Below are 13815 nucleotides of genomic sequence, written 5' to 3'. Positions count from 1 at the left end.
ATGTGACCAATTATCTGCCTAATTAATAGACAACTTTTATTATTACCACTTCCTCTTCCTTTAAGATGAGAAAAACAGGGCCTAGGAGGGGTTACCTACTAAATAAAGTACAATCACACAGGAATGTCTAACAGGACCTGTGAATTTCAGTGAGGGGCACCAAAGCTTAACAATGGATGCTTTGTTTGGGGATGAGGTACATGGTAGATGAAGCTGAAGGTGACAGAAGCCTGACTGGGGTTAAATGAGAACACGAGTGTCACCTTTTAGAGTCCTGAGCTCAGTAATGACAGGGCAGAGGCTATGAATTCTTCCTTGTTGATACACAAATCTTCTCTGATGACAAGGGGGCAGTGCATCAGGGACCCCTGAACTGTTTTATGACTCTCCTGTCTTTGGAGGACCTAATATGGTCTCTGCTGAAATTACAAGCTGAATCGGCCCAAGTGGTTTACATTTATAGCCTTCTATGAACACTAGGCAAGGAAGAAGGACTAGTATGTGGATGGAAGACACTTGTAGGATGGACACTGGGTTTGCCAAATGCAGAATAAAGACCCAGGGCATGGACACCATGGTTGGTTGGTCTGTGACCTACAGGCTGCTGTAATTTTCATAGTCACACTTCAAATGACTCTGAATGCTTCTCCACTGTCTGCATTGTTCAGATTCTCTCTGCATGCCTGTTTTACTGTATGTTGGAGCTTGAAGTTCAGAGGTTCACATGCTTAGGCCATCTTACAAGTTATGCTTTACTAAGTGTTTTTAGGTCTGGTCTAGGTGAGGACCCATGTGGTCTTTCCTGAACCTACTGCTCAGTGTGGGATTCTCAGAAGTGGAATGTGATACAGTCACTACACAGGGTCAGGGTGGGCAGCTCTGACCAAATACAGATTTGATGTGGAGTATTCGATGGATGATTTCAGTCAGGACATTGTGAGACTGTTTTTCTTCCTCTACTCCCTATCCTGTGCCCATGTATTCTACAGTTCATTTCTATAGCAATGCTATTTCCAAGCCTTCTTGCATGCCATCTGGCCATTTTCTCATGAACTAGACCTTAGGAAGAATTATGGTCATCATTTAAAGATGAGACCAGTTGGGCACTATTATTGAAATGGCTCTATTTAATTCATTAGATAATTAGCAAAACAATCAAGTGTCAGCTTGGCCATGTCCCTAGGCTGTCTACTGTCGATGTAGGCAGGACAGCCAGCCATCAAAGCCAGGCTGTAGGTCCAACCAGGCTGCTAGCAGAAGTGGCTGGCATCTCTCTTACAGTATATAAAGTTATCTTGACATCAAACAGCCACCTGATTTCCAGAAGGAAGGTTCTTCATCTCCCACTAGAAAGTCAAACTGAAGGATAGTCCATTTGTAAAATGATAGTTCAGTCTGTAAAATTCCTACCATGCAAGCCCGAGGAGCTGAGTTCAGGTAACCAATCATCAACAGAGATGACCATTGGAGCTTGTTGTTCAGCCAGCCTAGCCAACTGGTGAGCTCCAGGTAGAGTGAGAGTCTCTGTCTCAAAAAATAAAAGGCAGGGGTAAACAATGAAGGAAGACACCCAACACTGACCCATGGAAAGCAAGTGTATGCATATACACATACAAACCTGTGTGGGCAAGTGTTCATACTAACACGTACATGTACTACACATGCACACACACAGAGTAAAGGAAACCAGTTAAGTGTTCTCTCATTGCCTCTCATTTTTCAGGCATTTCGTGGTACTTCCTGGTCCTTTTGAAAACCAACATGGGTAACTTTGAGTTGACATATGACCAGACTATGAATTAAATGGTGTTCCCTTGGGCTGACTAAGCATTTCTCAGCATGCCCCCTGAAGGGACACCTCTTTGAGGAAGGCCTCCATTGGCTTTGACATTTCATGCAGGTAGATGAATCCCTACATTCTCTATAGTATCATGTCTCCTGTCCCTGTGTACACAGGGTACCAAAGTATATGGACATTATAAATGTTTGTAAGCATCTCATATATGATGGTATCCATGCACCAATTACTATTTGCTGAGCAGTAGCTAGAGAAGTGGCTTAGTTTGGAAATGTCTGCCATATGAGCACAAGTACCCGGCTTTAGATCCCCAGTACCAATGTAAAAAGCCAACTATGGTTGTACATCTCTGAAACTCATGCATGTGGTGGGTAGATAAAGGCATATTCTCAGAGTTTGATGGATAGCTTGTCAAGTCAGTAAGTGCTGAGTTCAGTGAGAGACCCTGTCTCAAAAAATAAAGTGAATGACAATAGAGGAAGACACCTGTTGGCACCCTCTGGCTTCCATACACATATGCACTCATGTGCATACTCAGACATATACCACACACACACACACACACACACACACACACACACACACACACACACACTTGGCCAAACAGGTGAATAAGCCAGTGACTGGCTATTGTAACTCAGGGTGGACTTTGTTCCATTTCACTTTGGGGACAAATTCCCACCCCAATTCCCTCAGCTCACATTCCTCCTTTTGTACTGCGTGTTTTCTGAATACAAATACAATTTCCCTAAGCTAGCTGGAAAAATACAAGTCTCTTGCTGGGTATGGTTTCTGGATTCATTAAACAGAGCCCTGGGAGAAGCTAAGCTAATACAATTCTGAAGCTAATCTCCCCTCCAAGTCATTCCATAAATCTGATTAATGGGTCACCTCTCGACCATAAGCACCACTGCTATATTAAAAGAAAATGCTCTAACAGGATTGTAATTCTGTTAACAAGGCTTCTGCTGTTCGCAAAAGCCGTTTCCTCACAGTAGAAATGAGTCTAGACTGGATGATGCATGGGATTATGTAGCTAGCAGATATCCACGGGCCTTTGTGCTTAATTGCAAAAAAGGGAAAGGAATAGAAAAGGCGTCAGTTTCGCAGACAAGTGAACCAGAGGGAAGAGTCTGACACACACTTCTAGGTGTCCCTCAGAAAACAGTGTCACTTTCTCAACTCCTGAGGTCTTTGACTGATATCTTATCCTGTGTCATTGATCTCTGGCAATAGGAAAGGCCCCTTAGTATCCATTAGTTCAGATAATCATTAACACACAGATGACATTTCTGGCTTTTCCTGCCATGGTTTTTCATAGAACCTGTGTACTTTAGAGTTAGATAAACTTCAGGTGCATTTAATGCAGGGTGTCCCAAGGTAGGCATGCTCTTATTAACATGTGGAAAGCAACTGACCAAAAAAATGGATGTTTAAGTGACAGTGTTGGGGGCATGGAAGTGGCCTGTGCAATCTCTCTCTCTCTCTTTCTTGGAAGTTATTTGATTTGGGTTTTATTTCTTACTGGAAAACATGACTGGGCTCTCTGGATAAGGACCTTATCCCAGGTATAATTTATTATCATAATCCTATTTCCTGCTGCCAGGGATTGGGTTGGGGTAGGACTGTGATCCAATAGGGGCCACGGAGATGTAAGGGGGTTAGGAGTAAGTTACCTCTCTTGAAGTTAGGAATAAGTTATGAAGGCCACCAGAAATACCTTTATTTGTCCCTTTTTGGGTTATAAGAAGTAGTTCTGAGGGTTGGTCCTGATGCAGCACCCTCATTGCCATGAGGCACAACTGTCTGAGGGATCACAGGACAAAGACAGGAACTAAATGCTGAGTCTGGATCTAGACAGTGACAGGAGAACTAGGTACTTGCTCACCACAAGTCACCTGTGGCAGCTTAAGCCATCATAATTTCTGATTGTGTAAATTTCTGCGATGGTGAGTGCTGCCACTGGCAGAAGAAAAGCATTGAGCCAACCCAGCACTGGACATGGTGCTTGCTGTGGGTTGTGCCCGATGCATAATTATCTTGCCATGCATTATTAGACACGAGAGCAACAGCATGTAGAGACTATATTCTGAATTATTTGGCTGTAAGTTCTATTTTCTTCCCCCTGAGAGTACATCTCACAGGATCCACTAGCCTTATGGAAGTAGAAATGGGAATGCAGAAATTGAAGTGATTCTCCCAGCCTATTCATAGTTAGCTGAAGAACTGGGCCTAGAGGGCAGGCAGCTGATGCCCAAGCCTGCTACCCCAAAGACAGCCCTTTCTTGAGGGTGACCTCAGAAGAACACAATTATTCTTTTGCAAAGACTTCTGATTCCTTGGACATTAGAAAGCAAAGTGTGAAAATTAGACGCTCCCAGGCAGAGCAGAACTTTAGGTCACACAAACTAAATCTGAGGGATTTGCATCAATTATGTCATTAGCAACCCTGGAAGAGGTGCAACAGGCAGCTAAAGATTGTTGGAAGAGTGGGGATCTGACAGCAAAGACTGCAGCCTCTGGTATGTTACCCTTGCTCAAGTAAATAAGCCACACCCATGTTCCTGTATGCAGTTCTAATTAAATGCAATGGGATGCCCCCCCCCAAAAGAAAAAGACATGTAACTAGGAAGAAGGCATTCAATAGGAGGAGGAGGGGAATAAGAAAGGATGATGGCTAAAATGATCAAAGTAATATATACATTTGATCATATATCTATATCTGTATCTATATATCCCCATATTATATGCATGGGATTGTAACAGGATAACTGAATTTGACATAATAAAAACTTAGCAACTTTGCTTCTTCTAAGCAACTTGGGTAATCCAGCCTACCGGAATGTATTTATGCTTGGAACAAAGCATGTTGTTAGCTGAGCAGCCAGCTCTTGTGTAAGTTGAACCATTCTGGGCTTGAACCTTGGAGGTCCCCAATCCCCATCACATCCTGACACTGATTGCCTGTTTGGCCCCCACGCTTAGGTACTAAAGGCATCTTCTGATGACATGAAGTTTAATTGATTAATTCAAAATGTACATGTTTCTTTACTGTGTACCTTTGCTTTGTTAACCAACAGCTCTTTTGGGGCAGGATATCTTAAGAACACGTCTTTCTCAGTTATTCTATTGAAGACCCCTTTAGAAACCCTGAACCCCCTTTTTGTTCTCCCTGGCAGCAAGTGGTCAGGCTAAAAAAACCTTTTCTAAAATATTTTTTTTTTTTTTTTAATTTTGAAACACATTCTCATTTAGCTCAGGTGGCCTTGAACTCCTGATTTTCCTGCCTCAGCTTCCCAATGGCTGAGATTACAGGCATGTGTAATCATATCTATCAGAAATATTTAGCGGATAATCATACTATTATCTGTTCCATATAGTTCTTATCTTGTTTTCTTCAAGGTATTTTGAGAACACAACAATAGGTCGGTCATTCTGGCTCTCAGCACAGGTGAGCTTGCTCCCTGATCAACATCAGGATAAGTGCCAAGAAAAGGTTCATTATTTTGGGATATTCTGGCAGAGCAGGAAGAACAGGACTCCTATTCCTCCATAGGGGACAAGGTTCCTGTCTGCCTTTGTGCCACCATGCATGGACAGCAAAGAAGGAAGGTGGTGACAAAATGCAAGATAGATATGTGGGTTGAGACCAGTGGAAAATGAATGCTTTTCCTGTAATGGAAGGGTTTATTCTTTTCCCTTCCTTTCAGGAAAGCTTTATACCCAGGTAGCTATTTCTTCCTCTCAGTTTGATAGCCTGTCTACATCTCAGCTACAGCTGACCACTGTGCTCACAATATTTATGGTGATTAGATATAGCTGGAAAAGAAAAAAAAAATCCCTCCAATTACCTTTTCTTTTTCTAGACATATAACTGTGGCCCTGCCAGTAAAGATGCTCCTGAGTGGGGAGCATGGGGTTTTACTTAGGGGATCTTTGTCTGTCATAGTCTCCCTGGAGGCTTCACCTGGTGGAGATCTTCTCTGTGGGAACCTGGCTCCTAAGCCCTTCCACAATACAGTTCCAGTAGCTAAGCTTTCATTCTTAGAAGCATTACTTCTCAGTTAGCAGATCCTCATTGGCTAGAGGGCACACTTCGAAGTCCTTCCCTTTCATTTCTGCCAGTGACCAGGGCAACAGAGAAACCTCTGCAGATGCAGTTGATAAACTTAGAGGGAATAAGACAGACCTAGATTGATCCCAGGAAAGTGGGGTGTAGGGAGGAGAGAGAGAGAAAGGGATAGAGAGACTGAGAGAGGGAGAGGGAGAGACAGAGAGAGAGAGAGAGAGGAAGAGAAAGAGAGACTGATGACTGTGAGTGACAGAATGAAAGACTTTCCCTATTTAATAAGAAACAAAGCCTTACATCTCCAAGCAGTTCAAGCATTCATGGCTAACTGCTAGTTCACCAAGCAAGCATCCTATTATTTTCTTTCATGAAGCCTGAGCTCACCTCTCCTAGTTCCTTTGGAATCACACAGTTTACCACAAAATAGAGACCCCTTTAATTTCCATCTTTTTTCCCTTACCAAATTAAAATATGTCCCTAAGAGCCCAGTTTGGCCATCTGGTCAATGAAACTTTGCAACATATCTGTATATCTAAAGCAATACTAAACAGTGTGGTCAGACCAGACCAAAGCAGGTAGACTATTTTTTGTGGAAATATAAGGAATGAGCCTGGGGCAGTCAATAGCTCAGCAGATAGGAATTTTGCTTTCTTAAAGTGACTGTGGCTCATCTTTACGTATCTGACATTAACACTAAGTCTTCATTCCCTAGTGTTATTTTGTGTCAGTCTTATGAACACATCTAGAATTGCTTTTGTTTTAGGAATCACAGCATGACACGGGGAGCATTTTCATCCCTCGCCTAACATAGTTAGGACTGGAGACAGTACTTAACCCCAGGTTTGTCCTCAGGCTCCCAGTCTAAGGCAAAGCTCCATCACTCCCATGAAACAGTGATGTATTCCTCTTCCATAGTCAAACATGCTACAGCAACACTGGACTAATCAGGAAAGAGAATCTATAGAAACATCATCAATGAAAATACTAGAAAAAGAAGACTTCCTAATTTGAAAAGCCTTCCTTAGTCCTCTTTCATGTGTGGATCCTACTGTAGTCCTCACTCTGGACACTAAACACTTAACTGAGATAAAATTATGAGAGCCACTGCCACCATCCCTTCTGCTGGCAGGAGTGGCAGCCAGAGGAAGTTAGGCTGTACCAGCGAACCTCCCCAGAGCTCTTAGTTTTTTTTTTTTTTTTTACCTGCTGTAGACCAGGGACTCTCGGTTATTGATGATTTTATCAAGTTTGTATCTCCGGAAGTCTTCCCAAGCATCCTTGATGGCAGTGACAGTGAGAATGACACAGACTGGAACCATGCTCACCCCTGGCTGGAATGCATTGACCACGGGGATGAAATTCAGAATGACAATGCCCACAAAATAGAGATTGGCAAACCGGTGCAGTTGCTCAAAAATGTTCTTGGGTATAAAGGATAGCACTGTGTACTTGCTGGTCTTGACTTGGTTCCCACAATAATGGCGGTTGGGGTTTTCTTTGTAGGGCCATCCTTCGAAAGGCAGGTTTGAGACCACGACCCTCTTCTTGTCTTCTTTCTTTTTCCGCCTTTTCCTCCCTTCCTTCCTCATCTCTGCTTAAGCCTATCTCGTCTATTCTCATAATTTAATTAGCATCTTTCACTCCTTGCCTCCTGAGCTGGAAATGTCTCTTCTTTCAAAACTACCAATAAAAAAAAGTTTAAAAAAAGAAGAAAAGAAAAACAAGCCAGCCTGAAATTAGTGTGGGAGAACTCTGATCAGGAAGGAGCTTGCAGAGAATGGGTGTGTGTCCAGGAGGTACTTCCTTCTGCCAGGTACAGACTCCGCCTGTTGGAATGTAGGAGTCATCCACAGGTGGCTTCCTTCCCTACACAGGTGCACTAATGCTGGGTCCTAAAACCTACCAGGTTAAGTAACAAAATAGATTTTTAGCCAGGGCACTCTGCAGTTTTAAAAATGGCTTACATTTGTGTGTGTGTGTGTGTGTGTGTGTGTGTGTGTGTGTGTGTGTGTGTGTGTGTGTGTGTGTATGTGTGTGTGTGTGTGTGTGTGACATCACCTGACACCATCAAAAGACCTTCTTAGGAAATTAGTCTCCTGTGGTGATCTAATCATCTTGGAGTCTAATTCTTGGGCTTCTAGTCCTATCTTAATAATACTAAGTCTGTGTGGCTAAGAATATGAGGATTTCCATGAACTGTATCAAGGTTTCTCAACTTCAGCCTTGCTATTTTTGACCAGATAATTTGTGTGTGTGTGTGTGTGTGTGTGTGTGTGTGTGTGTGTGTGGTCCTGTGTATTTAAGATATGTACTGGCACTCCCAGCTTCCATCCACTAGATGCTGGTAGTATCCTGTCTACCAACTATCCCCACCTATCACCAGGTGCTCACAGGGTGGTGGTGGTGGTGGTGGTGGTGGTGAGGTGTGTGCCAAAATCACCAGCAGCTGAGAATCACTGAATTAAGAAAACATAATGTCTGAAACAGTCCTAAGGAATCAAACTTTTCACTCTCTACCTAAGGAAACCCCTACCACACACTTAAGTCTGTGTTTAAAATACATATGTAGTCCAAATGAAGTTTTCTTCTCTGAGCTGACAATGCCAAGAGCCAAAGAAGATGCATCTAATGAAAACCCCAACATGAGGCATTGGGAACTGTCTTTCGAGTTTTTGGTCACAGATTCCCAAAACATAACAGGCTCCTGCTGGGGTGGAAGGTAAATTCCTACCAGTAGAGACATCATGCACTTTAGACACAGGGCCCAGGGTTTCTTGAACTGGAATTGACTTCCAAGGCTGTTGAGAACTAACTTTCATGAGCTTCTAAAGGAGGGAAGCAACCAATCATTCTACCTAACTGTAATACCTCTGAAACATAGTGATGGCCAGTATGGCACAGATAATCCTTACAGTGTAGTAGTGGCATACATATCTTGGTAGTAACTAATTGGACTAAATCTCATCAGCAAGGACAAAATCACATCCACTACTGGAAACATACCTAGGGCTAGTGAAGTCATGGATCTTGGAAGAGAACCTACAGCTGCCACTTAACTAAACCAGCACAATCCCTAACTACACTCTAAATATTTGTCTTTATATCTGGCTATAGAGGTTTTGTTTTGTTTTCTCTCAAATTAGGATGATGTCAACTGCAACACACACACACACACACACACACACACACACACACACACACACACACACACGCACGCACGCACACACGATAAAGTTAAAAGTCATATTGCAAGTAAAGAGCAGTCCCTTAAATATGCTGAGTTTATTTAACCTGTTTGCAAGAGAGAGAACAATGGTAGAGTCCCCTTACCTTTCATATATCTGAATGCTGGCACTGTTCATCTCTCTGTCAAAGCGGTATCTCTTGAAGTCCTCTATGCCATCTTTGACCATGATGATAAACAGGACAATGGCCAATGGTAACATGGTGATTTCTCTGTGGAAGACTTCCATGGAGGGTATCCAGTTCAGAATCACCAGGAACAGGAAGTAGAGGTTGGCCCACCTGGAGGAGCAAGCAAGGTGTGAGTGAAGACCCTGAAGGAGAAAAATATACTCTTCCAATCTCTTCCTAGTTATTGGTTTTAACCAAATCAAACATCTCTTTCAGTGTCAAGTCAAACACTGTAGTAAAGGACTTGAAGGAAAATGCCATAGAGTTTTTTTTTTTTTGTTTTAGCATCAATTTTTAAATTACATGTATTTATTCTCTCTCTCTCTCTCTCTCTCTCTCTCTCTCTCTCTCTCTCTCTCACCTTTCTTCCCCCTCTGTGTGTGTGTGTGTGTGAGAGCGTGTGCACGTGTGCGTGTGAGTGTGGAGGTCAGAGGACAACTTGCAGGAGTGGATTCTCTACTTTCAACATGTGGGTCCTAGGGGTTGAACTCAGGTCGCCAGTCCTGGTGGCAATTCCCTTTGTCTGTGGTTTACTAGTTTATTGCTCTGCCTAAGTTTGTTCTTTCTTGTGCAAAGACAGAATAATATCATACTGACTACTTCAAAAGGCTCTTACAAATGTTATGTGGCATAAAAAATGGTTTTGTGTATGCTAACATGTTCTGAAGCATAACAGCTAATAAGTATTCATGACAAAATTCAATAGATGCTGCGATTTTAAGTATATATTTGATTTATAATTAATAATGATTTTTTTGAAAATTGTTTGAAAAGAATGTATTATACTTCCAAAATTTTTAAGTGAATATCATTTATTCTGCCGTAGTGCCATTACACATGAAACCATGTGAGCACAAACATTCTCCTGGTTCCCTTCCCCCACTTCTTTTTTTTCATTCCTTTCTTTAAAAAAACCTGTGTGGGTGTGTTATATGTAATGCATTCACAGGTATGTGGGTTCACATGTATGTGGGTGCACGTGTTCCTTCAGGTGCAAACATGCATGTGTGCATGTCAGATTTTGCCATTTGAAGTCTTCCTCATCACTCTCCATTTTACATAATGAGGCAGGGTCTCTTACTTGAACCCACAGCTCACTGATTTTACTAATCTAAACTAACCAGTTTTGCTCTGGGACTCTCCAGTCTCCCTCTCCCAAGAATGTGGACTACAGGCAGGCAGCCTCATACTTGCCTAACACCTTGAGGGTTGCTGGGGATCTGAACTCTGGCCCTCACACTTGGCTTAGCAAACACTTTAGCTTCCAATACCCCTGTGAGTCATTTACCCAGGCCTCTATCTTTTCTTCCAGTCATATCTGAATTGCTACTTCCTCCAGGAAGCCTTTGCTCACATTATTAAGTAGGTCAAATTCTCACTGGAAGGCACTATATACCTCTCCTTGCAAGTTTTCTTTCTAATTACAGTTTTTAACCAATTTAATAACTTAAATATTAACCTGTGTCTCAGTCACTAGATGGTACAATGAGTCCAGTATTTACTTTCCCCCCATGTATTCCTACCCCTCACTCAACACATCATAGGACAACTTATCACTTGATCAATGAGAGAAGCTTGTTTCTTTTCTTTCTTTCTTTCTTTTTTTTTTTTCTTGGTTTTTCGAGACAGGGTTTCCCTGTAGCTTTGGAGGCTGTCCTGGAACTAGCTCTTGTAGACCAGGCTGGTCTCGAACTCCACAGAGATCCACCTGCCTCTGCCTCCCAAGTGCTGGGATTAAAGGCGTGTGCCACCACCGCCCGTCGAGAGAAGCTTGTTTCACATGTGTGTTTGAATATTCAAGGGTGCTGCTTAGAGATCAGTGTCTCTCAGTTTGTTTCAGTGGTAAATACTAGGCTAAAGTATGTAGGGTTGGGGGACCTGGCTGCATACCTATGAAACTGCTCAAAGAGATTCTGGGGCAGGAAGGTGAGCAGGGTGTACTTGGTTGTACAGATGCTGTTGCCTGGGTACCTCCTGGAGACCTTCTTCCAGTCCTGGTGACACATGCCATTGTTGGGGTACACCACTCGCTGCTCTGTTGGGTTGTAGCTCTGCTGGCCCATCTCCGGAGAAAGTAGTGGTGTGCTTTCTGAAGGGGACTGGGAGAAGCCATTTTGGGTTCGCCATTTCCACCGGAGCCAAGAAAAGTCCAAGGAGAGAGTCATTTCCAGAAGCAGGTGACAACAGTCTGAAAACACACAGGATGTTGTGGTCAGGAGAGATGAGTAGAACACCAACACATAAAGTCACTATGGTAAGGCGGAAAGCACAACATGGCATCTCTTCATTTGCCTATGCAAGGTCCATTCTTAGAAAAATGCAATCAGCACCTACAATGCATCTGTTTTAGGGTCAGATATATTAAGCAATAAAAACAATCTCCAACTAACACAAGGATCGGTGTTGTGAAAGCAGGTAATAGTGGTGGAGTGGCAGGGGTGCCCACGTAAAAAGAAAGAGGGGCTGGAGGGATGGTTTAGTGGTTAAGAGCACTTGCTGTTCTTGCAGAGAACCTGGGTTCACTTTCTAGTACTCATATCAGATGGCTCACAATTACATGCAAATTCAGCTCCAGGAAATTTGATACCTTCTTTTGGGTTCTGTAGGTACTAGGTATGCATGTGGTATACATACATGCATACATACATACATACATACATACATACATACATACATATATACAGGCACATAACATAACTATACAATAAAAATAAACCTTTAAAATGATTAGTTTTAAAAAATGAACAAAGATATTCTTACCACCCTTTGCTTATATGGTTAATTTGATTAAAAATATTTATGTGTATGAATGCTTTTGCCAGCATGTCTGTCTGTGTACCACTTATATGTCTTGTGCCTGTAGAGGCCAGAAGAAGGCATTGAATTTCCTGGAACTGGAACTGGAACTGGAACTGGAACTGAATTTACAGGCAGTTGTTAGCCACTACATGGGGCTTGGAGTTGAACATGAGTTCTCTGGAAGAATAGTAAATATTCTTAACCCTGCCCATGTAGGATCAAATTTGAGAGGAAAAAAAAATGGGCAGCGCATAAAACTATGTTGACATATTTTAAGACAAATTGAGAGATGTTTATATTTTACTTTTAATTGATTTTTAAAAAAAGCTAGCATGCTGTGTAGTAGGTTTTCTTATAACATCATTCATATACATCATCATGATTTTTTTTTTGTAATTGGGTCCCCTCTCACATGCTCTCTGTACCCACCCTCTTCTGGTCTACTCTTCCCTTCATAGCTCCCTCCTTCAGTTTTCACATGTATTCCATTAGCAAAAGCTCTTTAGTCTTTGGGATTTCTTTGGACATAAAAATTTTAACCTTGTGACATTTCAGAGCAGGGCATCAAATGGATGGGACTTGGGGGTGTGGCTCAATTGGCAGAGTGCTTGCCTAGCAAGTGTGAGGCATTGGGTTCTATCACATGTAATCCAGGTGGAGAGGTGCACATCTGTAATCTCAGCATTTAGGCGATAGAGACAGGAGAATCAGCAACTCAATGGCATTCTTAGGTATACGGCAACTTCATTAGTAGCCTGGTGGGTTACATAAGATCCCTCTCTCTCTCCCTCTCTCTCCCTCTCTCTTCCTCTCTCCCCCCTCTCTCTCCCCCCTCTCTCTCCTCCTCTCTCCCCCTCTCCTTCCCCCTCTCTCCCCCTACCTCTCCCTCCCTCTCTCCCTCTCCCTGTCTTTTTAGCTGAGACAATAAAATGGGAATGGAAAGTGGAATAAGGCAGAAAGATACTTTTCCTAGATATCTGGACATGATGTGACTGGGCTGTGATGACCATTGTTAGCATCATAAATATGAGCACACTTCTGGGTGTGTCTGTACCTCTGATGGCTCTGGCCCCCGTTAATGAATTAATTCCGGATTCGTTTGTACTGTGATAACATCGTGGGGTGATGGAAAGTAGGAAGTGGGACCTAGTTATGGGATAATGTAGGCCAGTGGGGCTGTATCTTGCTTTGGTCTCTCTTCTGTATGATCTTCTCCTTCTGCTTCCTGTCCACCAGTAAGTGATGAAGAGCCTTGGCACTGTGCCCTGTCAACCAGAATGTTCTGCCCACACACATGGAGTATGGTGGTGTGAATGAGAACAACCCCCTTGGTCCTCAGTCGGTGGAACTGTTTAAGAAGGATTAGGAGGTGTGGCCTTGTTGGAAGAGGTGCCACTCGAGGGTGTGGGTTTTGAGGTTTCAAAAGTTCACACCATCCCTCTCCCTCTCCCTCTCCCTCTCCCTCTCCCTCTCCCTCTCTCCCCTCTCCCTCTCCCTCTCTCCCTCTCCTCTCCTCCTCTCTCTCCCTCTCCCTCTCCCTCTCCTCTCCTCTCCTCTCTCTCCTCCCTCTCTCTCCCTCTCCCTCTCCTCCCTCTCCCTCTCCCTCTTTCTCTCCCTCTCCCTCCTCCCTCCCTCTCTCTCTCCCTCTCCCTCTCTCTCCCTTTCTCTCTCCCTCTCCCTCTCCCTCCCTCCCTCCCTCCCTCCCTCTCTCTCTCTCTCTCTCTCTCTCTCTCTC

The 13815-nt window shown here is 43.2% G+C and overlaps 1 protein-coding gene across 1 annotated transcript in view; it reads right to left on the bottom strand.

Annotated features, from left to right (window-relative positions):
* Window positions 1-11452, bottom strand: part of Atp10b (ATPase phospholipid transporting 10B (putative)) — a 102530-nt gene extending 91078 nt beyond the window's left edge. Inside the window, exons 1-2 of the mRNA XM_035447381.1 lie at window positions 11172-11452; window positions 9198-9392 (exon numbers count right to left, since the gene is read on the bottom strand). Coding sequence (XP_035303272.1) covers window positions 9198-9392; window positions 11172-11446 — 470 coding nt within the window. The 5' untranslated portion in view covers window positions 11447-11452. The remainder of the gene's footprint in view (window positions 1-9197; window positions 9393-11171) is intronic.
* Window positions 11453-13815: the final 2363 nt, after the last annotated feature.

The sequence above is a fragment of the Cricetulus griseus genome, chromosome 7 (genome assembly GCF_003668045.3).
Source record: "Cricetulus griseus strain 17A/GY chromosome 7, alternate assembly CriGri-PICRH-1.0, whole genome shotgun sequence".
In the NCBI taxonomy this organism is placed as follows: domain Eukaryota; kingdom Metazoa; phylum Chordata; class Mammalia; order Rodentia; family Cricetidae; genus Cricetulus; species Cricetulus griseus.
Note: the sequence above shows the minus strand (reverse complement) of the source record. Positions and strands in the feature narration are given on the sequence as shown.